Source organism: Rhodamnia argentea, chromosome 2 (genome assembly GCF_020921035.1).
Source record: "Rhodamnia argentea isolate NSW1041297 chromosome 2, ASM2092103v1, whole genome shotgun sequence".
Classification (NCBI taxonomy): Eukaryota; Viridiplantae; Streptophyta; class Magnoliopsida; order Myrtales; family Myrtaceae; genus Rhodamnia; species Rhodamnia argentea.
Genome location: NC_063151.1, coordinates 8,523,566 through 8,545,564, shown reverse-complemented (window position 1 = coordinate 8,545,564; position 21,999 = coordinate 8,523,566). Strand labels below are relative to the sequence as shown.

Sequence of the window (21,999 nt, the reverse complement as noted above, 5' to 3'; positions counted from 1 at the left end):
GCCCCGGCGACCCCCACCGAGGCCTCGCCGTGGGTCGGCGAGGGTCACGGCCGGCCACGACTAGGCCTCGGCGACCCCCGGTGGGGTCACCGGGCCCCCCCCTCTCGGGGGCACTCCCCCACCCATCACCGGTCGGCGATGGTGGGCAAGAGCAACAGCGAGGGTCGTGTGAGCCCTCGTCGCTGCAATTGCAAGATTGCTTTCTTTCTTTTTATTTTTTAAGTTATTTTTCTATTTACCTTTAATTTTTTTAAAAAAATTAACATAAATTTTAGTTTAAAAGTCCACGTGGATTGAATTTTAAAAGAAAATTTGCCATGTGGACATACTTTTTTTAAAAAATTCCACATAATATTAAGTAATTAATAAAAAATGTCACGTGTACTATTTTGCCAGAATTGGCACTTAAGTAATCTTTTTTTGCCGGAATTGACACTTAAGTGATTGTTTTTTCTCCGATTGGGCATTTAAGTGATCTAAGAAAAAATATTGGCATTAAAGTGAGCGTTGTACACCAATATTGGCACTCCAAGTGTCCTTTTGCCTTTTTTTTTTTTTAAGATATTGGATTTTAAATTATCTAAGAGGAGGTGGTTGGATTCAATGATTTGGAATTTCCATTTGAAAATTCAAGAAATGTTGTTCAAGACATTCAAAGAATGTTTCATTATTAATAATCACATTTCTTATAGGGTGGTTGGATTTTATGATTTTTTAATTTTAACTTTGAGCTTTTTTATTTTTGTAATCTAATTTAGTTTGTACTTCTTTTTAATTTTCATATATATTTCCAACGTGACGCTCGGTGGACGCCACATCGTCACCACGTGTCTTGTGAAAATAATAAAATAAGGCACATCACGATTATTTGTTAGTTTAGCTGAACAAAGTTGATGAAAGGACTGCATTTTTTTAAAGGTTTGTGACTCAATTGTATTTTCGCCGCAGATTTTAAGACTTCACTTGTCCCAATCTAAAACATCTTTCCATTTAGCCAAAGTTTATCATATAGGCCGTGTTTAGCGGTCCGGATTTGAGTCCAAATAGGATAATTTGTTGTCCTATCCGGTGTTTGGAAACGACCTCCGGACCGGACAATGCTGAAAACGTCCGAATAAAACACCGGATAAAAAACTCAGGGGAAGGGATGGGATATACCCAGATTAGATAAGAAATTTTTTCTTGAAAAAAAAAAAACTTAACGAAAGGGGAAGAGATCGTAGGCATCTACGGCAAACAGATCCAACTGGTCGGAAGTTTTGCATCACTTGGGTCTTTGATATGCCTTCTGATCATTCCAAAGAAAGTTCTCTTGCTCATCTTCTTTTGTTGAACCAATGGAAGCAATGCTTGCACCGCTCAAACATTGGTGGCTGGAACTGTGGCTCCGCCTGAACCACCTCATTGACATAACGGTCAATATCGTTGCGGACGAAACCAGGACTCTACCAGGACTCTACCACGACGCTATAATCCTCGTGGAGGCACTGAAGGTCTGAATGGAAGAGGGGGAAGTTGGTGATGAAGAGCCAGTAAATCTTTGATATCGCCAACATTCAAGATCTCGATCAATCTGAGGCGAAGCAAGGACAATTCTGGTGGTCGCCTGAAATTCCACCCCCCCCCCCAATTCTCTCTGTCACGGTCTCAAATTTATCGATATCGCGTCGCTGCTACACGGTGGTATTGTTGGTCTAGGGTTTTTCCTTAGTTTTCAATTGATTGAATCTTTTAGTTTTTATTGTTTAATTTAATTGGATACTTTTTAATTTATAATGTTATCTTGAAGTGTACCAAAAACTTGATAGAATTAGATATGTCCACATTCATTATCCAGACGATTTGGTATCTCACTTTGTCCTATCATATCCCAATCAAAGTCCCAACGATCAAACGCAACCATAAGATATCGTGTTTATTTATTGTAATCCAAAGTAGGCATAACATTCTCAACTACAACCGCCTTTCTGAACAAAATTGTCTCTCTACAATCACACTTTTGATAAGCATTTTTGTAAAAAAAAAATTGATGTTGGGGGGGCTACCTGTGGCCTAAAAACCACCTCACTGGAATTTCGTTCTTAGTTGGTTGTCAGAATTGGCAAGTGGTGTTGGATTAGAGCTTTTGATTGAGATGACAACTCATACTATGGTTTTTTTAAGGAGTAAAGGAGAAGCATGAGTGTTTCTGCAAAGATTACAGATCTTCCTATGGGGATGACGGTTCCTTGGTGAATGTAATGGCCAAGGAACCTGGTTTTTGTTCGGAAAGGAAGTTGTTGACTAGTTTAATCATCGAGGACCTATTTAGAATTGGGAAAAAAGAATTAGGATTGCATCATGTATTTGCTTTTCTTTTAGGGAAAAAAGTCGCCGAAAACTTAAAATTATAAAACTGTAACACATCTACTCTAAATTTTTTTTTGTGACACCAAACATTCCAAAATTATATTTATGCGACACATTTACCTTCCGTCCATGAGCACAGTTAAAAACATGCCTATATGAATGTCGAAAAGCAAACAATGTTTGACCCGGCGCCCACGTGACTTAGGTGAAATGAGGAAAAAAGAAAAGAACGGCATTGTTTGTTGCTGAAAAAACATATTACGGAGAGTAAATGTGTCATATAGACATAAGTTCTAAGGTTTTTTATGTCACGAGAAAAAAAATTTAAGGTAAATCTATCACGGTGGCTATAGTTTGGATTTTTTGATGTCATAAAAATGAATTTTTAGGTAAATCGTCGCACTTAAACTTTATGAAACAGCTAAAATGTAACCCAGATAAGTAAATTACAGGCGAGATTGCTTAAAAGGTCGAACTTACGGCGCCTGTCCAACTCACAGACACGTCGATCCCCACCGATTAAAGCCCAGCCACAATGGATTTTTAGGCATCTTGCCCTTTGGCGGCTCTCTTCTATTTCCTCTTCACGTCATTGTTCTAAAGCTTTCCGTTCACTCTCTCTCTTCCGATTCCCAATCAGTGGAAATTGTCTTTCGCCTCCTGCAAATCCTCAGCACTTTCTTCCATCCAATCCATAATGGAACTTCATTTTGGAAGGGAAAGTACTACCTGGATTCAAATCAAGTTTCCGTTGGTCGCCGATTGTGAGGACGCGATCATCGTCGATGGACTCGACTTCGGACAAGTGTTTTCTTCCGTGGAGGGATTAGTAGAACCCAATTCCAATCCTTTTTTTTTTTTTTTCAGTATTAACTTTTGACCTCCAAGTAGGGACACGAGTTCGGACAATTGTTTCGCCAGAATCCTCGTACGGCTTTAAAAGTAACCGTGTCCTTCGCAATCAAACGATCGTTTGCTGTACTTGGAAACGATTCTTCGCGATACAGTAAGAGAAGATCCCATGATCATGAGCGGTTGCCTGTCGAATCAAGGTACAGATCGAAACCGCAGCAACATTTGTCATCCGGGCAGTACATCGGTTCTTTAACCTTTTTTTTTTTTTTTTTGGCCTCCCCTCTACTCTAACCGGGGAAACGGAAAGAACAAAACCGCCACGAAAGCTCTCGAAGTCTGCAGCCCTGAACAAAGAGTCGCTTGTGCTCTTGAGGCACAAGGTCACCTCCAAATCATCGACCATCTGCCGTAACTCCTTTACTCAAACTGATCACTTTGCAGAAAACGCAAGTTAATGATCTTACATCCACTTTGCAATGATGCTCAAGAACACGAAACGAACATGAGACTTTAAACATCGGATTCACATCGCACACAGATTAATGTTTTTAGATACAAGCGCACATCCCTGGTGAAGTCGTCGCAGAAAATTAACAAACATCAGCGGAAAGGTACCAAAGGAAAATGAAAATCCCCTCCAGTTCTATATATTCTTCTCTCTTCCAGGCAAACCTTGAAACCAAACATCAAAAGCATATGAAGCAAGCATGAAGCTACGCGATCAATACGTGTTGTTCTCCGGACGGCATCTATAACTGGTTAGCCACTGCAAGCTGATAAGGACTGAGCTCTTCACCTGAGCCATTTTCTCTCTGCAAAATATTATAGAGTAGCAAGTGATCAAGGCACGTCTAATAGCCCCTGTGGTGCTAAGCAAATTGCTTAAAAAGAAGAGGATGTCGATCCGGATGTCCAATTAATTACAGAACTAATGCAAAAGGGCAGAACAATGTGAAGATCAAAAGCTTTATCAGGATTCAGGACGCATAAACACTGAAATATCACGACCAGTTCACTGATGAATCAAAGGCCAAACTGAAGCTGGACATTGGATACAGCTTGCTCTACAGTTGTGGAAAGGCAATCCCATTGCCATGTGATGTTGTTTCACGAGTAACCAACGATACTAAAAGAATCAAACTTCCTTTGGGTACCAATAACGCGTCTTCACTCTTTAGAGCTTAATTTCCATAAATCCTGAAAGAAATCCTTGACTTACAGATATAGATAAGTTTTAAAGGGAGTTGCTACCCCCAAGGTTTGTAAAGAGGGCAAATACAACACATAAAAACTCCATAAATACTTCAATATGATACGCTGCTAAAAGCGGTACTAAATGAAGCTGGAATATCTAGTGATACAATTTACCAAAGAACAAGAAGCCCTCAGTTTAATCACCCGTTTAATATCAAAAGTAAATCTACTCGCTTCTCTCCAATAAATGATGCTTGTTCTAGAAAAAGAAACTTGTCGATGCTAGGTTAAAAAAGGTTAAAAAGGAAGAGTTCATGCAGAAATTTCAGTGCATAGTCTATTACCAAAGAAGAGTCTTTCCAGAAACGTGAAAGGAGAATTTGAATAGTACCTTGTGTTTTTTTTTTTTTTTGGGTCAGAGAATAGTACCTTGTGTTTGAGTACCATTAGCTTTTGAATCCTGTTGCGTATGAGACACTGACCGCTGAATTCGTGGGGAGCCCTGCCTGCCGTTCGCGCCCGGTAAAGAGTGCCTCTTTTTAATGTAGATCTCTTTATCATGTATGTCAGGACTCGACCTCGGAGAGTTGTTCGAATTCACCTTAGCCCTAGCAGATTCTGTGGCTTGCATGAAATGAGGGAGAGAATTACTGCTGCTACTGTCTCGTGGTTCTTGCACATTATCGGGTCTCCCTGATCCAAAAGAACTGCGCCTTTTCCCATTTTTCTGATCTTTAGGCAATTGTTTTGGAGTGCCCGTACCAGAGTCCTGATACGTGTTTGATGGTGATCTCTTGGTTGCTGACAAGGATTTGCGCTTGTTCGAGGACCTGGTTTTATCTGTTCTACTCCCTTTAGTGTTCACAGAGACCAGACTAGCTGGTGTTCCTTGTGACTCGGGAATGGTCATATGGCTCCTGGGAGACACTTCTGGTGACGACCTGCAAGCTTGTTGGATTGTTTTGGAATCAATTTCTCCCGGTACATCCGATGTGCTTCTATCAAGGTTCAGCTGATCCTGTTCGGGTTCCATGGCCACAATTGAAGCAACAGGTTCACTGATAACATCTTCACCCTTCTCTGGATGATCAGAGACAGAATCAGACAATGTCGACAGCTGGACAGCAGTTGATTCCTTAACTTCGCATATTTCATTTTTCACATTGTCGGGACCACAAGCTCTTTCCTCAGTAACTTTGGATTGATTCACCGAGTCTACATTTCCATCATCGTATCTGTCTGGAGAATCAAGAGTGGAAGTAATTGAAAGCTCTGTGTCACATTCAGACCCACCAACTTGACCTCTCACCTGATTTAGAGCCACATTGTCTTCCAGGCCAAATGCATTCTCGCCAATCGTAGCACCTCCTGATGAAACCGGCACTCCATTTGAATCGGCTTTGACATCTCCGTTAGATGAATTTATTGATCCACTCGAGTCGACAGTTGAAGTTAATTCTTCAAATTTGCACTGAGCGGCAATAAAAGATGGATTACTAGCCTTTCTAGATTCAAATGCCGGTTTCTTCCCCAAAGTCTCGAGCTGATCTGGGGTACACCTCTTCCCTGAATGTTTTGGCTGTTCGATTTCCACTTCAATCTTATTGGAAGGAGAGTCGGGCTCCGTTTTAGAGTTATCACAAATCAGAGGCGGAGCAGATTCTCTCTCTGTTGAGCTCTCGTTTGCATCAAACGTTTGAAATTTCTCAGGCTCAGACTGCTCCATGTGCTCCTCCCCTGCAGAAGATATCACATTGCATTCCACGATTTTAGATTTGTCTTCCTCGGGAAGGATCAGATTATCTTCATTTTCAGCTGGTGCCGATATTTCCTTACAGGCCGGTACAGAATCTGTTGATCTACAAAGAACTTCAGATGAATTCTCCGAATTTTCTTGTCTCAGTTTCTCATTCTTCTCATTTTCCTGCTCCTCAGTCATCAACCCAACCATCGGTGATGGTTCTGCTGATGAAGCTGACATCCACCTCTCCAGCCATATCCATGCGGAATCAGATTTGGAAATGTCACACTTAATTTTGATAGGCTTCTCTTTCGGTGTCGAGTCCAAGAGCTTCAATTTAACATAAAACCATCAGAATCTTTGGAGCATTCATAGGAGAGATGCACAAAAAATCCCACACTAGTCAAGGAAGGGGGACTTTGGGGGGCAGGGGGAGGGGGAGAGAGAGAGCGCACCTGTCTGGCAAACCTATTGCTTAGCAGCTTCTCGATGGAAACATAAGCTACTCCTGGTTTATTTGCATTCTCCATCTCCTGAATCAAGGAAATTGTTTAACAAAAATAAAAGAAGGAAACAATCCGGGTTAGCATAGACACTATCCTCGAGAACTTCCATAAGAAGCATCAGAGAATCAGTTGGCTTTACAATGCATGGAAGTAATGATAAATCACACAGCCAATAGGAGTCGGCATGTTCGATGGCAACAGCAGTTAATATTAGGATGTTATCATAAGAGTTCGACTTTTTGTGTATCCTTAATCTCATTACTCAATAATTGGTCCTTAACCATCAATCATAGGGATAATTAGCACTTTTATGTGTGACAACCGATTTCTCAACCTTCTTTCAAGTATTTTCTCCGGTCAGTATGTACAACAGGAAAAGGGTCCAGAAACGTACTACTACTGCTACTAGTAATTTGTCTGAATGCTGCTGGAAATGGATAATCAGAAACAAAATGGAACAATCTCCAAGCCTTTAGTGTCCTAAAATATACACAGTTTTGTGTAGATGATTCACGTTCGAAGCTAGAAGACGAGTTTGAGGAACTTTCAGTAGTCAGTTGACAATTATGCCTTTAGAGGATCATTGAATGCTGCAGGAAATGTATAATCAGAATATAAAACTTCTGCAATGCCCCGGGCATAACAGAATTCTTTAGTGTCCTCAAACATGCATAGTTTTGTGTAGATGATTCACATTTGAAGCAGGAAGATGAGTTTGATGAACTTTCGGTAGTCAGTCGACGGTTAAGGCTTTAGAGGATCATTGTCCAGAAAATTCCTCTTCTTTCCGCTTAAAGAAAAGGAAGCAAAGCATTTAGCATCTACATCTTCAGTTCAGTTACATAGTACTGCCAGTGCCAGTCTTCCAGGCTCATATTTAACATATTCCTAATTCCAAGAGGTAAAAAAGAAATCCCAAAATTCACAATTACAACTATAATATGCCAATATATTGCCATAATAATTGGTAAGCCAGTACATGCTCGTGCTCCAATAAAGTAATCAGCAATCAAGATACAGCATGCATGTATCTAAAAGATGACAAAAATTATAATCAAGATAACAAAAGGTGAAAATTATGTCCACAAATATATTAAAAGAACTGAGTTAGTAGTAACATTACCAAGGCCTTTAAATTGATGCCATCCCTCTTATGCTTCACATCTGCATTCTTATCTGCAAAAGTTCCTTCTGCTAGTTTCCGAACACGGCGAGCACGAACCAGAGCTTGCATTTTGACAATGGCCTGGACGCATCGCAGAGTTCCCACAGCATGGCTCCTGACCAGGTATCCACGCGCAGCAGATTGCAACTTGATAACACTCTTCAGCTTTAAGAGTGCTTTGTGAGCCTGCCAAGCAAATAACAATAGAGAAGTTAGAATAAACTTTACTTTATTTCTTTGTTATGAATAAGCATACCATATGAACAGAAATCGGTACCAGGAAACCCCTTATAGTGGCTTGGATGAAAATAACGGTCGCTTCATCCACACTGAATGCGTCAACAGTTTCCGGCTCGGCTGCAACAACAGCTTCTGATACTTGTGCATCCACAGGAGCTGATAGCTGTGGCTTCTCATCAGCGCACTGAATCGCCAAGACTTTATGGGGAACATCGGAATCAGTTCCTGTTTTGAAGTTAACATCCGCAGATTCAGGGATCTCTTTAGTTGCAGGAGCTGAAGTTTCAGATATCGCACTGTTGCTCAGCACTCTATGACGGGCAGATCTTTTCCGGAAACTCCAGCCCTTTTTGTCGCCCTTTATCTGAAATGCAATTACTAAGCATCATTCACGAATGATTGTAACCTCGGAATTACGCGAGATATGGTCCCGGAAAAAAAGTCACAACAGATCGGACAACGATCCTAGCGTTCGACGGACCTCAACCAATCTATCTTTTAAACCTTGCATTCTTAAACTTGTTTGAATATGAATTGACTTCTAAATTCTAATCCAACTCAAATGTCAAGCGCGCTGCATTAATCAAGGCAATCTTAAAGAGGCTACAAGCCAAGAACCTCAAGGGCCCACAATTTCTGACAAGAATTAAACACGTTTATACACCATTGTATGGAAAACCCAAAAGTGATACAAATTGGCACGAATTTATTATACATCAGCTCTATAGCATAGTGAACAAAAGTATAGTGTGTCCCAACAGACCGACTTGACACGATTACAAAACCCGATTATGACACAGTGAACACGAATTGCCAACCCTTACCAACGGCCAGTGCACAAATTTACCGCACATTCTACATCATTCATAACAGATTTACTAATTCCTAACAAACAGACAAAAGCCCCCCAAAAAAGCAAACATCTCAGACAGATCTTGCATTTCCTGTTTTATTCTCAGAACAGAAGCCTGACATAAATATCACGCGCCCGACGATATCACTGATCATTGATCAGGAAACTTTCAACCTCAATCAGATCTCGGCGACTTGAATCAATGAGCTCCAATATTCGGATTCCATTCAGTCTCCAGAATCTCATCAATCGCCAACCCGGGGCACAAGCACAAGCACAAGCAGTGATATAACTCAACTCAACAGAGCATGCAAGAAACATCACACAAAACCCAAAAAACAACAAGAAAACAATCCAATTCGAAGTCATCAAACGCAAAGACCAACTCCAGGAGCTGAATCGATAACAATGCTGAAATCCAAAACCAAAATTCAAGAAAACGAGCCACGAATCAGCCAAATACCGATACCTCGGAAGCTTCGAGATCATCCTTGTCAGCTGAATCGCTCCCGCAGGTAATGATTTTGAAACAAGATGCGGATCTTCCCATTTTATCGTTCTCGCTTCTCACTTATCCGATGTTTCTCTAAATCCCACTCGACCTCACTCCCACCCCCGCGCCCCCCTCCCTCTCTCCCCTCTCCAGCGGAGACAAAACCACCAATGGCAGGTGAGGGTGAGTTTGTTGGAACTTGAAACGAGGAGAGAGAGAGACAAGAGAGATGTTAGAAAAATGCGGACCTCAACGCCACTTCCTTAAATCGAGCTAAGTTTCCATGTTGGAATCCGCCCTCCTTTCCTAACGCACGACGCATTTTTTTCACCTTCATGCTGGTTTTGCGTAAAAGCTGGGGGGGGTTTTTATTTATTTTTTAGTCCCTGTCTTTTTCATTCTGCGTATGTTTTTACAGATCGAGGAAAGTTTAATAAAATATCAAAAGAGTCTGAAAACAAATGTCTTTATCCTCCCGTTTGGTCATGAGAAAATACTAAAATTGCTCTTCTTGTCGGTTTCGGTCATAACTCCTCCTTTCTTTCTTTTTTGTAATTGAGTCCGGATTTTTTTTTTCTTCTTCTTCTTTTCTTTTTCGGATTTTCTAATCAGAATAACTTGCAAACCAATACATGGCTCGAACGGTAATTTGATTTGTTTTTAGGTTCAAGTCGTCACGCTCTCACATTTTGCTAGGACTAATCACAAAAGCAAAGAGGTAGGAGATTGCAATACGAAACGACGACCGTGTTGATCACACAAGTAGCCATTGGCCTTGACAACATAAATTTCTACTACCTTTTCCCATTATGTAAGGAATGATTCGGGATAAATTCCAAATGTGGCCGCCGAAGTGATTTCACAATCGGGTCACCAGACTTTGATTTCAATGAGCCAATGCCCTAACGTTTTTTTTTTTAATTGATATACTTTGATCACAATTTATCTTTTTACTCGATGAGCACGACATTAGCTCTTCAAATGGCACGTCACGCCACTACCACATGCCCACCGAGTCATGACTATGTCCGAAAAATTGGTTGGATTTCGATCAAAACGCATCAATTGCCAAAGCAAAATTCAGCATGTACGCTAGGTGATTGAGATCACAATTTAGTGACTCGATCGTGAAATCTAACCAAATTCAGTGACCTTTGAAGGAGTTCCCTCGAAGAAAGGTCATACCACGGGGTTAGTACTCGTCCAATAATCCACCGAACAAGTCGTATGGCAAACAGTCGTCTTCGAAATAAAAGTCCAAAGGACGATGCTTAGCCGAGCACCGTTGATTATCGCGCTAAAGTTTCCTCCTTTTTCTTCCCTTCGATCATAAATTCAAATGCAAATTGTAGGAATTTGTACGTCAAATCCTGTAAAAGTCAATACGTGATGATAATGGTAGGTGTACTTACAAACATTACTTAGACCACGAATTTTCCAACCAAATATTTATAAAAAAAAAATCCACAAACTCAGCCCCGACTAGACGTGCCAAAATTGGCTATAGACCCGCCTTTAACATGTAGGTTAGTCAAATTCAGTAAACGGGTCTAGAATGGTGAACTCTAAAATAATATGAGTGTTAAATAGGTTTGCGATTTATTTACACTCAACCCGCCTTTAACATGTTAAATGGGTGTTGAATAGGTACATAGTTTCATATTATCATCAATTAAATTGGGATGGATGTTGTTTTCATTTTATGTGGGAGAAAACATGTTCTGATTATTTACGGAAGCTGCATTTTTTAACATGGCACTTGCCTTGCTACATTTTATTTAACGGGAATGTAGTAAAAGGATGGCACTGGTCCTTAAAAATAATACCCTTTTTTTTTCAAGTTCTACACTGTCAATGGAATTTGTAAAGTTTTCACGAAAGTTAAAAATCTAAACTATTAAATGGAGGGACACCATAAGTATAAAAGAATGTTCTAATCATCCATTAAGATCAAGATTATACTTAACAAGGCATTTCGCATCATAAAAATAAAAAATCTCTCATCGTGAAAGGGCTGCATTCTCATTGAACCAAGGTGTAAAACAACAAAATAAAATGAAAGTCATTCTAAACTCGAGCGTCAGAATTTGCACCAATTGACCTCGTGCATTTAGATAAATCATCCAAAAAAGATCCTTTGAAATGTCTAATCTGAAGAAAAAAAAATGCGAATACAAAAATTCGAGATATTTCCATTTTTTTAAGCCAATGTTTTACTTTTTATTTTTGATTTTAGCACTAGAAATATGGGAATAAAAAATAAAAGCAATTATCAACTTTTTTTTTATAAGGGAATTAGCATTTAAAAAAAAAAAAAAAGTCATTCTAGCTGTCGTGGCATCCATCCCAAGTGAGCTCGCGCTTACGATAGAATCATCCGGAAAAACGTTGTGTTGTCATATCTAGTATCTCTAAAAAACACCAACCCAATTAAAATCTTAATTATTATCCTTTTTTTTTTCTCCGTATTTTTGATGTTACCAACGAGAACGCCTCTTCTGGGTTTGAAGACCCTTTTGTAGCCACCCACTTGTCTCTTTCTTTGCAAGCAATTATCATTTAGAAAAAGTTTAAAATAAAAAAAAAAGAAAAAAAAAAAAATTGTTGCAGAGATTTAGCTGTCCATGGCTTCCACCCCATGTCGAGATTAGCGAGGTTGCGGACCGGTCGTGCGTTTATTTCATCAAAACTATGAATTAATTTAAAATTTAGTATATTTTTAACATATGATCGCAACCCGTATAAATTACAAAATTGAATGTATAAAAATTGTGTTTATTGTCCGTACTTTCAGAACATATTAATTGCGCCATCTTTTCAGTTTGATGCACCTTTTTTTTTATCGCAACAGCCACGTGTCAAAATCGTTCATGTTTTGCTCGACACGTAAACAGGGTTTAATGTGTCGGCCTATCTAATCGGTAGATTTGGCAATCCGGAAGAGATCCGATTGTTGTATATATATATTGTCAAAAGAAAATTTTCAACCCCGTGCTAAAAAAAAATTAGAGAGGTACATGCGGTTCATAGGTCAGTGAGTTTATTTAAAGAAACCGAATGCTAATTAACTAAAAAAAATCTATAAAATTTTAAAGATGATCGTCGCATGTATAAATTCGATTCATAAAATGAATGTATTAAACAAAATAAATGTGTTTATTGGGTCACACTAAAATCATCATTAATAATGAGCGATCATTTCAAATTGATGCTTCAATACTACGGCTTTTCTAGTTTGTTTATAGAAAAGGTTCGATTTTCTCAGCAAAATCGCCATATGTATTCTACCAAAACAAATTAAACAGAGTTTAATGTGTTCGTAATATCTAATCGTTAGATTTGGCCTAATCCACAAGAGATCCCGTATGTGTGTATATATATATTGTCAAAAGAAAATTTTATTCGGTGCTAAAAAAAGAAATATGAGAAGTACATAGACTTCCATAGGAAAGTAAATTAAAGTAGAGTAAAGCCCAGAATGCTAACAAACAAAGAAAAATCTAGAAAATAAAGAGGATCAGCGATGCGTCAGCATGGTTAAGCACGCACTCGATTCATGAGAACGAATCTATTAAACAAAATAAATGGCGGCCGATTATTGGGTCACATAGCATCATCATTCATAATGAGCACATGTCATAAATTCTTTCTTCAATAACTACGGCTTTTCTAGTTGGGGATGTGCGCTTAGGTTCGATTTTCTCTGCAAGATCGCCATATGGAATCAACCAAAACAAATTAAACCAACACTCATACAACATTTAGAAGAGAAAAGCTTTACGGTTTAACGAGACGCCAGAACTCTCGCAATCACTGTTGAAACTACAGGGCGAAACTCGTGTACGGACAGAGCACATGAATACCGAGTCTCCGAAAACATGTTATTAAACTCTCAAAGCTAAATCGAGAGAGGATAGCTACTAGATCTAGAACTAGATCGAGAGGGTTCAAACCAGACACGGCCGGTTCGGTGGAACCGCTGGTTCCGGTTCAAGAACCGGCCGTGTATAATTCCGGTTCCGGTTCCGAACCGGAACCGGCGATTCCGGGCCGGTTCGGAACCGCCGGTTCATTCCGATTCCTTTTTAATAATAATTTTTAAAATAATAAATAAAATAAAATAAAATAATAAATTATAAAATACAATTAAATTGTACATTGTAATAAAATATGGGCAAAAAAAAAAAAAAAGAAGGAATGTGCTTGAACTTAATGAATTATCATTAAGCGCCTACATATCTTCTTGGGGATAGAAGAATCAAAGCCAATGTAGTTCTTTTACCTTTGAGAACCCCAACTTACCTCATCGTGAATCGTCGCTACCCGTTGTGGTACCCGTGGCGGTGGTATCTCCAACATCATCGCTAAAAAATTCGTGTTCACGATCTAACTCTTGGTGTCGATATTTCGCCCTCGTCCAATCGCCGACACAAGCTTGAGCTTCCACAGAGTCCGGGCTTAATCTTGAACGGCGAGCGTCCAAAATTAATCCTTCAGCACTAAATGTTTGTTCAACTGCAACCATTGAAGAAGGAGTTGCTAATATTTGACGAGCGATGAGGGCGAGAACTGGATACTCGATTTGGTGACTCTTCCACCACTTCGGGATTTCGAAATCAGTACTATGTTCTGCATCACGAAACTCAAATTGAGTGGTTAAATATTTTTCTAATTTAGAAATACTATCTCTTGCCTCTTTTTGTTTTTTTTGCCTACTCTTAAGCATATTATACCCTCTACTAAGTGAACTACCACATTCGCTACGTGAGGCGGTGGATTGTAAAGATCCAGAATCACTTAAACAAAATAAATGGCGGCCGATTATTGGGTCACATAGCATCATTCATAATGAGCACACGTCAGAAATTCTTTCTTCAATAACTACGGCTTTTCTAGCTAGAGATATGCACTTAGGTTCGATTTTCTCTGTAGGATCACCATACGGAATCAACCGAAACAAATTAAACCAACACGCATACAATATTTGGAAGAGAAAAACTTTACGGTTTAACGAGACGTCAGAACTCTCGCAATCACCGTTGAAACTACAAGCGGGCGACTCGTGTACAAACAGAGCGTAAAAGTATCGAGTCCCCGAAAACATATTATTAAACTCTCGAATATAAATCGAGAGAGGATAGCTACTAGATCTAGAACTAGATCGAGAGGGTTCAAACGACGGATCTAGAACTGCACCGAGAGAAGAGAGCTCAACCAAAGAACAAGAAAACTCAAATGAAACCAACAAGAGATGGAGGGGGGAATGTGAGACTAGCTCAAACGCTCCCCATGGCTGAAAGTTGAAAAGGACATGGGGAGAGAGAACAGAGAGGGAAAGGAAAAAAGACTTTTCGGCTGCCGTAAGAAACGACACTCCAAATTATGTATTAGATCCCATTGATTGAAAGGAATGATTTTTTTGTCAGAAAAAGGCATGACGGTCAATAGGAGTTAATACGAGAATTACAGAGAATGTCCCGACAAAAGAAAAATCGATGCTTCGGGGTCGGACCAAGCAGATCTGCTCCGACGGTTCGACCGCTTTTATTGTTGGTGCGACGTCGTTTCCATATTTTGGTCTTAATCACTCGACAAATCATTGTTGATTCCCCTAATTAGAGAGAGAGAGAGAGAGAGAGAGAGAGAGAGGGTGGTGGGTGCGTCATGGTGCGATCCCTCTGCCGCGAGTTTTCCATTGCTGGTAAATTGCTAGATATGTGCATCAGACGTCTTATCGGTAAAATGTACTTTAAAGGAAAGATGTGCCGTCGTACTCGCCTATGATCTCATTTTCGCTTTTGAACGGCGCATCTAATGAAGGGAATTCGTTCACGAACTGACACACCAAATCGAGGAACTAGAAAATGGAAAATACTTCATAGCACCAAAGCTTAAAAGACTTCTCTAGAAACGACATTATCTCTTTCGCGTCCAGTTGTTTTTAAGTTCCATTTTTATAAGCGGAAACGACAATCTAAATTGAATCGAAGCCGAATGATCAAAATTAAAGTGAAAAAGAAGGAAATCTATTAACTGTCACGTGTCATCCAACTCGAAAATTTGAAGGTAAAATTTAACGAAAATCAATATAGGGTAAATTTCTCACAGATTGAGGCTTTTGATGGTAAAAAAAAAAAAAAAACTCATGATAAATTCATCACAAATATATCAGTTCGGGATTTTTAATGGTATTAATTCTTAGTATTATTGTTATTCCCTCTCTAAGTACGTTGGGTGGAAAAGGTGGATTTGGTTGTGTGGTCTGCTTCCATCTTTCTTTCTTTTTTGTGGTTATGTCAATTGTGGGATGACAGCTCAATAAATTGAAAGCGCGAGGTCACGATCGAATTGGCCAAGTTTTGGTTGGGGGCGATGACTCCTTTTACTTCCCGCTGGATGGAGAATCATTTCGGCAAATCTAGGTGAACCTTCAGCACCTTTTTGGTTCAATTCTTTATTAGGGTTTGGAGCGGGAGATTGGTAGGGACCTTTCCCACATGGGAAGTCTCCCTAAATGATTAAGAAAGCAATAAAACCTGTCTTTTATTTAGGGTTCCAATGGAGACTTGCCCATATTGGGGGGGGGCTGCTTTGAGGTGGTTTTTTTTTTGGGGGGGATTAATTAAGTCCCTCCGGCTCGAGGTTAGGATAATTAGAGTCGACCTTTTCCGGTGAAGCCGACAAGAATTCTGAGGTGGAAAAATCGATTTTTTCGAATTTGAAAATTGTCATCGTATCGTCGGACTTTTTCGATCTCGTGCATTACTCGACAGTCTGCGGGGAGAAGAAAGATTTTCCATGTTAAGCTCTTGTTGGCTCCCGCCTCACATGTAAGCTCCGATGAAATCGATTTGGAGTCGGGAGTACTTAATCTTAAATTACGCGAATTTAAGGATATGATCAGACAGATTAAAAGCCGAAAGATCTGATTGGAGAAGTTACCGCAAGTTTAGTGACAAAAAAGGGAAAATAAAGCGGAGTCCTACCTTTGTTCTTTCATCTAGAAAATCAATAATTGAGGGCCCTTTTGAGCCGAGCTTATTCCAAGACTCGGACAAATGATTGGCAAGCTCAGATTTAGAGCTTTTTTTCTGCTGGAGCTTGGTTGGGGACCATTGTAAAAGCGCAAAGCACTGACATGGCTCACATGTAATACTGAGATCGAAGGGAAGATCTGTGAACAAGCGAGTGCGTAAGGTTACCTTGGATTCTAGTCAAGCGTGCACTGGCCAAGCATTACTAGAGAGAGAGAGAAGCTTTAGCCTCATTTGGATGGCAGCAGGCGAGAATAGCGCTTTAGGAGGCGAGCACGCTATGCCCGTTATCACTCTTACACGCGCCCCAGAGAATGAAGCAAGAGGAATCATCGCTACATTTCGAGGCGGTGTATAAGTGAATTACGAGGGCGATTCGCGATCTATGAAAAACGATCTGATAAACTTGCAGAATCAGTCGACCTCGTGTGACTATTAGAGGTCGGGAATGGACCTGCGGAGGCTGTTGAGAATTTCCCTGGTACGATTCTTAACGTGTGATCTGACCTTGATCGGAAACGGTCCGTAATTTGTGTTCGACGAGTTCAAATATGACGGTGGGCACCGTATGTCCTCCATTGCCTTCGCGAACTGTTTTCGCGAGGAGCGACGGTTGCTGAATTGATGGGTCACGTCAGCCTTTTTCACAGGGCGCCTTCCACCTTTTAAGAATAATTGGAAAAGAAGAAAAAAAAAAAAAAAAGGAAAGAGCTCGGTGGTAGCGAAGTCATTAACGTGCTAAGGTCAGTGATGCGTTGCGCTCAGCTTTTTATTCTTGACTTTAGAAGCAACAAACAATGAGTGCAACTGTCCATGTAAGCAATCGGGGTTGGCCCGTTCAGGCTGCATTTAGTCGTCCGAATTTCTAGTCATGATAAGACTGTATAAGAAATTTTTAGATTTTTTCATATCTTATCTACTGTTTGGCGAATCAGGGATGCAAATCGGATATTATTTGATAGAAACCGAATATCAATATAAATGATATATAAGCTCCTACGTAGTGCCCAGAAAATAATATCGATCTTATCGTCATGAAAATATCACCTCAGCGAAACTAGACTAAGATGATCGATGGACCGCCGGCTTAGGAGGAAGAAGAAGCAGTTTTCATACGAAGCGATGCGATGCGACGCTAACAAATCGAAGCGGGACACAAAGGGCTTATATCATGGGGCTTATGGACTCGAAGATGAAGATGTATAACCGAGGACAGAACAGAGATGCTCAAGCTCCTGGGAGGAAGACGTATAACCGCCAGAGCTTTTGGAATTCAAAGAGCGCCGCTGGAAATCGAAGAAACAGGCTGGAATGATAAAGGTTTTCGCGGATTGGAAGCTCGAAAGCCCCGCCGGAGATGGAGCTTGAATTCGTCGGATTAGAGTTACGGAGAATAATTCGTTTGGACCATCACTCCTTTCATGAATTGTTTTCATGAATTGTTTTCATGAAATTTCGATGCAAGAGGAGTCGCGTGTGTGAACGAACGAGAACGTAGGGTTTTTGAGAAAAAAAAAATAGTTGGATAAGAGAAATCTTATTCGGACTTATCTCACTCCCTTTTTTAGGGATTTTTTCTTTTATCCGAGCTACATCCGCTATATCTGACTTTATCCTACCCTGAATAGTTACCAAACACGATAGAATAAAATATGTCATGTCTCGTTTTCATCCAGCCGACCAAACGTAGCCTAGGAGCATAATATGGAGAAATAAAGGGAAAAGAAAATTGAAATGAGTCTGGTTGTCCTGGCCGCTAGTGCTAGTCGGGTCGTCTCCTTTTTCTGTCACCTCGGGCTGTGATCCATGGGCCTTGGCTTAGAAGCCTCAATTTCGGCCTTTTTTTTGTGTGCCTGTCACTCTATGCTAGACACAATCATGGGTCCGGCGGCCCAAGTGACCGCTCGAGCCGAATCGGCCCGATCCAAAACCGGTCCGTCCGAAGAATTTTGGATAAAACTTTTTAAGATGGGCAAATTTGGGTATTAATTTTAGGGTATAGATTAAGGCTTGGTGCCCCATGATCACCGCCACTTTTAAGATGGGGAAGTTTTGTGTTAAAATTCATGAGCAAATGCAAAGAAGACTCAAATCATTTTTTTCAAAGACGATCGATGGCAACTCTCGTTCTTGAATACCTAACAGCTAAATACTTTGTAATTTGCACACCAGAAAGGAGTCCCGACCGAAAAATCATTTAAGGCATCCTTAAAGCACATAAGTTAGAAACGCACGAACGATTTGCCATTACCATCAGGGGACTTCCCGATCACCAAGTAAACGGCTTGATGTTTCGAGCTCCGGCCGGGACTTGAATCCAAGCACAGCTCGGTTTCACTTCCTTGATGAACTCCGACCGTTTCCGCGGCAAGTCGTCGAGGAAAGTGTGGAACTTGTTCGTCGCGAACGAGTAGAACATGCCGTGGCCGCCCCTCGATTTCGGAAGATAGATCTTGTTGCCGGTCCCCCTAACGACGGCATCAACCACCAAGCACGACCCTTGGCTTATGAACATCATCTTGTTCTCCAGTCTGTCCACTTTTCTCCAGGTCTTCGCCCCCACGTCGAGGCCGAAAACGCTCACCCGGGTCTCGTCGTAGCCCAAGAAAACCGCCAACAGCTCGCCCCCGTCCTCCGCCAGGAAACACTGGTCGATCCGCCCGCGCCGCCACTTGCGGAGCGGCTCCGGCCGGTCCGCGTACATGTCGTGGTAATAACAATCATCGTCCCCAAGGTCTTCCCACTCCTTGTAGTCGAACCCCACGGTGTCGCCACGGCTGCGCAGCATGTAGCAACGGTCACCGAGCATCACCGGCGCGCAGTTTGCAGCGTAGGACCGTTTGTGCTCGAACTCGTGGTACGTCCACGCCGCCTCGCCTCGCCTGAGGGAGTAGATTTCCCGCAGGGAGTGCGTCGCGGCGATCACGGTGCAGCCCGGCGTGTCCGGCGGGCCCGAGAAGCACACCACGTCGATGGCGAACATGTCGAGGTCGGGAAGCGGCACCGTGACCCGCTCGGACACGTTGAAGAAGAACACCCCCTGCTTGCCCCGGGTCAGCAGCAGCCAGTCCCCCGCGCCCGCCACGCGGAGCCGCGTCCCGGCGAGCTCGGGGAAGTCGGCCCGGAGGGCCGCGTTGTGGATGGGGTCGAAGAAACTGCAGAAGTCGTCGTGCACGGTGGCCAAGATCGGCGTGCCGCGGCGGAAGAAGTCGGCCGAGGGAGGCAGGAGGCGGAGTACGGGGTTCGTGATGGACCGCCACGACGTGCACACCCGCCGGAAGGAGGAAAAGTCCGGGGCCGAGAGGTGCAAGGACACCAAATCGAGGAGTTCGGGGAGGAGATCAGGCCATGGAGTCTTTTCCTCCTCCACCTCCGCCTCCTCTTCTTCTCGCACGGTGTCGGGAATGTGCTCTTCCATGTCGGCGTCGGAATCGATGGCGACTCTTGTTGCGAAGGACATAATAGTACGTGACCTCGCTAGGCTAGGGCTTTTTAAAGCGACAGGTGGACTACGAAATTGATGAATTCATTAATCCTACTTAGACTAGGAGTCCGTAGCTTCCTCGGATTGAAATCGAAATCTGTCGATTTGAATGGACACAGATGGAAAATTCACTTTCTTCTTTTAAAACCACAAAATTCAGATCTTAACATTAGGACTCGGATTTTCCTAAGACGACGAAATTGGACAGAACTCCCACTCCAGTGCTTCACCGTAATGTCAACCCGCTACATCACGAGGCCCGGCCCGTTTAGGTGCTGGCGGCGAGGCCCGTCCGACCCGGAACACCCCATCTTCTGTCGCCCCACGTCTCGGGAGTCAGAACTGGCGAAAATCTAACAAGTCAACGGAAGGGATGCGATGACGCTCTCTAGTTTAGTTTTTTAACTCGCTGTCGCACAGAAGAAACACAAAATTGTCCACGCTGGCGATCCTCGATCCTCGTCTTCAACAATCCAACGGCTTATTAAACATCCTCGCGCCGGACGCCGTTGGATTCCGGAAGCCTTCGAGGCGGCGTTATCCTGCTTTCCGAATTGGCCGACCTTCTCTCTCCATATAAAGGCCTTTTTAGTTTAACCGTTTCCTGCGTTCATCATCTTGCGGGAGATTCGAAACCCTAATTCGGCGATCGCCTTTTCCCGATTCCTCTCGTTCCAGGCTTCCGAGGTATTGAATTCGTCCCTCGTTTTGCTCTCCATATCTAATCGGTTCGTCGAGTTTGTTAAGCTTTCCTTCGAAATTGTTTGTTCGTCATCCCGCAAATCGGGCTCGTCGCGGTTGCCTTGGTCGATACCGGATCTGATTGATGTTCTTTGGTTTGTTGATTTGATAGACTCGTTCTTGATTGAGCAAAGATGGCCCGTACTAAGCAGACTGCTCGCAAATCTACCGGTGGAAAAGCTCCCAGGAAGCAGCTCGCCACCAAGGTACCGTGTTCTTTCCTTTGGGGTTTCTTCCGATTCGGCGAGCCGTTCGGTTGTTGTAGATTTCTTTGTTTCCTTCGGTATTATCGTACGGGAAGTGTTTCGATTCGTGGTAAGATATGGTAGAATCGGGGCTTAGTTTTTCGCGTGGTGATTTTGGTGAAATTCATGAAAATCTCAGGCTGCGAGGAAGTCGGCCCCGACCACCGGTGGAGTGAAGAAGCCTCACCGTTACCGCCCAGGGACGGTGGCTCTCCGTGAAATCAGGAAGTATCAGAAGAGCACCGAGCTCCTGATCCGCAAGCTGCCCTTCCAACGCCTTGTTCGTGAAATCGCTCAGGACTTCAAGGTAATAACGGTAGCGATGGTAATTGAAGTTTCTGTTCGGATGCCTGTATCCAAGTTCTGACCTTTTTTTGCCTAATTTTCATTCGTGGTTAGACGGACTTGAGGTTCCAGAGTCACGCGGTCCTCGCTCTCCAGGAAGCTGCTGAGGCGTATCTGGTGGGTCTGTTCGAGGACACCAACTTGTGCGCCATCCACGCCAAGAGGGTCACCATCATGCCCAAGGATATCCAGCTCGCGAGGCGAATCCGGGGTGAACGTGCTTAGAGTTTCCGGTCACAACATTATGACTAGGCCCTTTGGTAATTCGTTTTGATTCCTGTGCATAGGTGTCGAGTGTTACCGGTTTGTCTTTTCGTAGTAGGTCTTTGACAATCGTGTTATAACCAGTGGACAATCGTCGCCATTTGTTGAAAGAACTTTATGGTTCGAGTAATATCAATTTCTGCAGTTGCTGTTTTCTTCTCTCTCTCTCTCTCTCTCTCTCTCTCTCTCTCTCTCTTTTCTGTGACGATGCAAGATCCCAGGGGACAATCGTCGCCATTTGTTGCTCAAGAACATAATCAGTGGATTTTGAACTTTTGGGAAGTTTCTCAACTTCTATAGAAGCATGGACTGACTTCTACTATTTGTTGGACAATGTCTGACTAATGGAAATCTATAAGATAGAAATAAGCAACAAAAGATTAGATTTTTATTTTTTAGCATGATTACGATTGTGATTGATGTAGCATCCGTTATAATCCTTCGTCCTCTCTAAAGGATGAGTATTTACATGGGGATGAAGTTGATTGCA

At 42.1% G+C, this 21,999-nt stretch overlaps 3 protein-coding genes across 4 annotated transcripts; 1 reads left to right on the top strand and 2 right to left on the bottom strand.

The window, feature by feature from the left end:
* Positions 1-3,711: 3,711 nt before the first annotated feature.
* LOC115738615 (protein IQ-DOMAIN 32) lies at positions 3,712-9,598 on the bottom strand. Of its 2 annotated transcripts, none has more exons than XM_030671285.2 (6): positions 9,373-9,595; positions 8,088-8,414; positions 7,769-7,996; positions 6,595-6,672; positions 4,828-6,469; positions 3,712-4,016 (listed from the first exon to the last, which is right to left on the bottom strand). In XM_030671285.2, exons 1-6 carry the CDS (start codon positions 9,451-9,453, stop codon positions 3,997-3,999), a joined length of 2,376 nt encoding a protein of 791 aa, XP_030527145.2. In that variant the 5' UTR covers positions 9,454-9,595; the 3' UTR covers positions 3,712-3,996. The 2 variants fall into 2 exon arrangements, with proteins under 2 accessions (XP_030527145.2, XP_030527144.2); XM_030671284.2 differs by lacking the exon at positions 3,712-4,016 and adding an exon at positions 4,452-4,789 and having other exon boundaries at positions 9,373-9,598.
* Positions 9,599-18,699: 9,101 nt separating this feature from the next.
* Positions 18,700-19,890, bottom strand: LOC115738699 (F-box protein At4g00893-like). Its single transcript, XM_030671411.2, has one exon. It carries the CDS (start codon positions 19,888-19,890, stop codon positions 18,700-18,702), a length of 1,191 nt encoding a protein of 396 aa, XP_030527271.2.
* Positions 19,891-20,452: 562 nt separating this feature from the next.
* Positions 20,453-21,671, top strand: LOC115738700 (histone H3.3). Its single transcript, XM_030671412.2, has 4 exons — positions 20,453-20,601; positions 20,768-20,861; positions 21,040-21,207; positions 21,300-21,671. The coding sequence occupies exons 2-4, from the start codon at positions 20,790-20,792 to the stop codon at positions 21,468-21,470; spliced, it is 411 nt and encodes a 136-aa protein (XP_030527272.1). The 5' UTR covers positions 20,453-20,601; positions 20,768-20,789; the 3' UTR covers positions 21,471-21,671.
* The last annotated feature ends 328 nt before the right edge of the window (positions 21,672-21,999 follow it).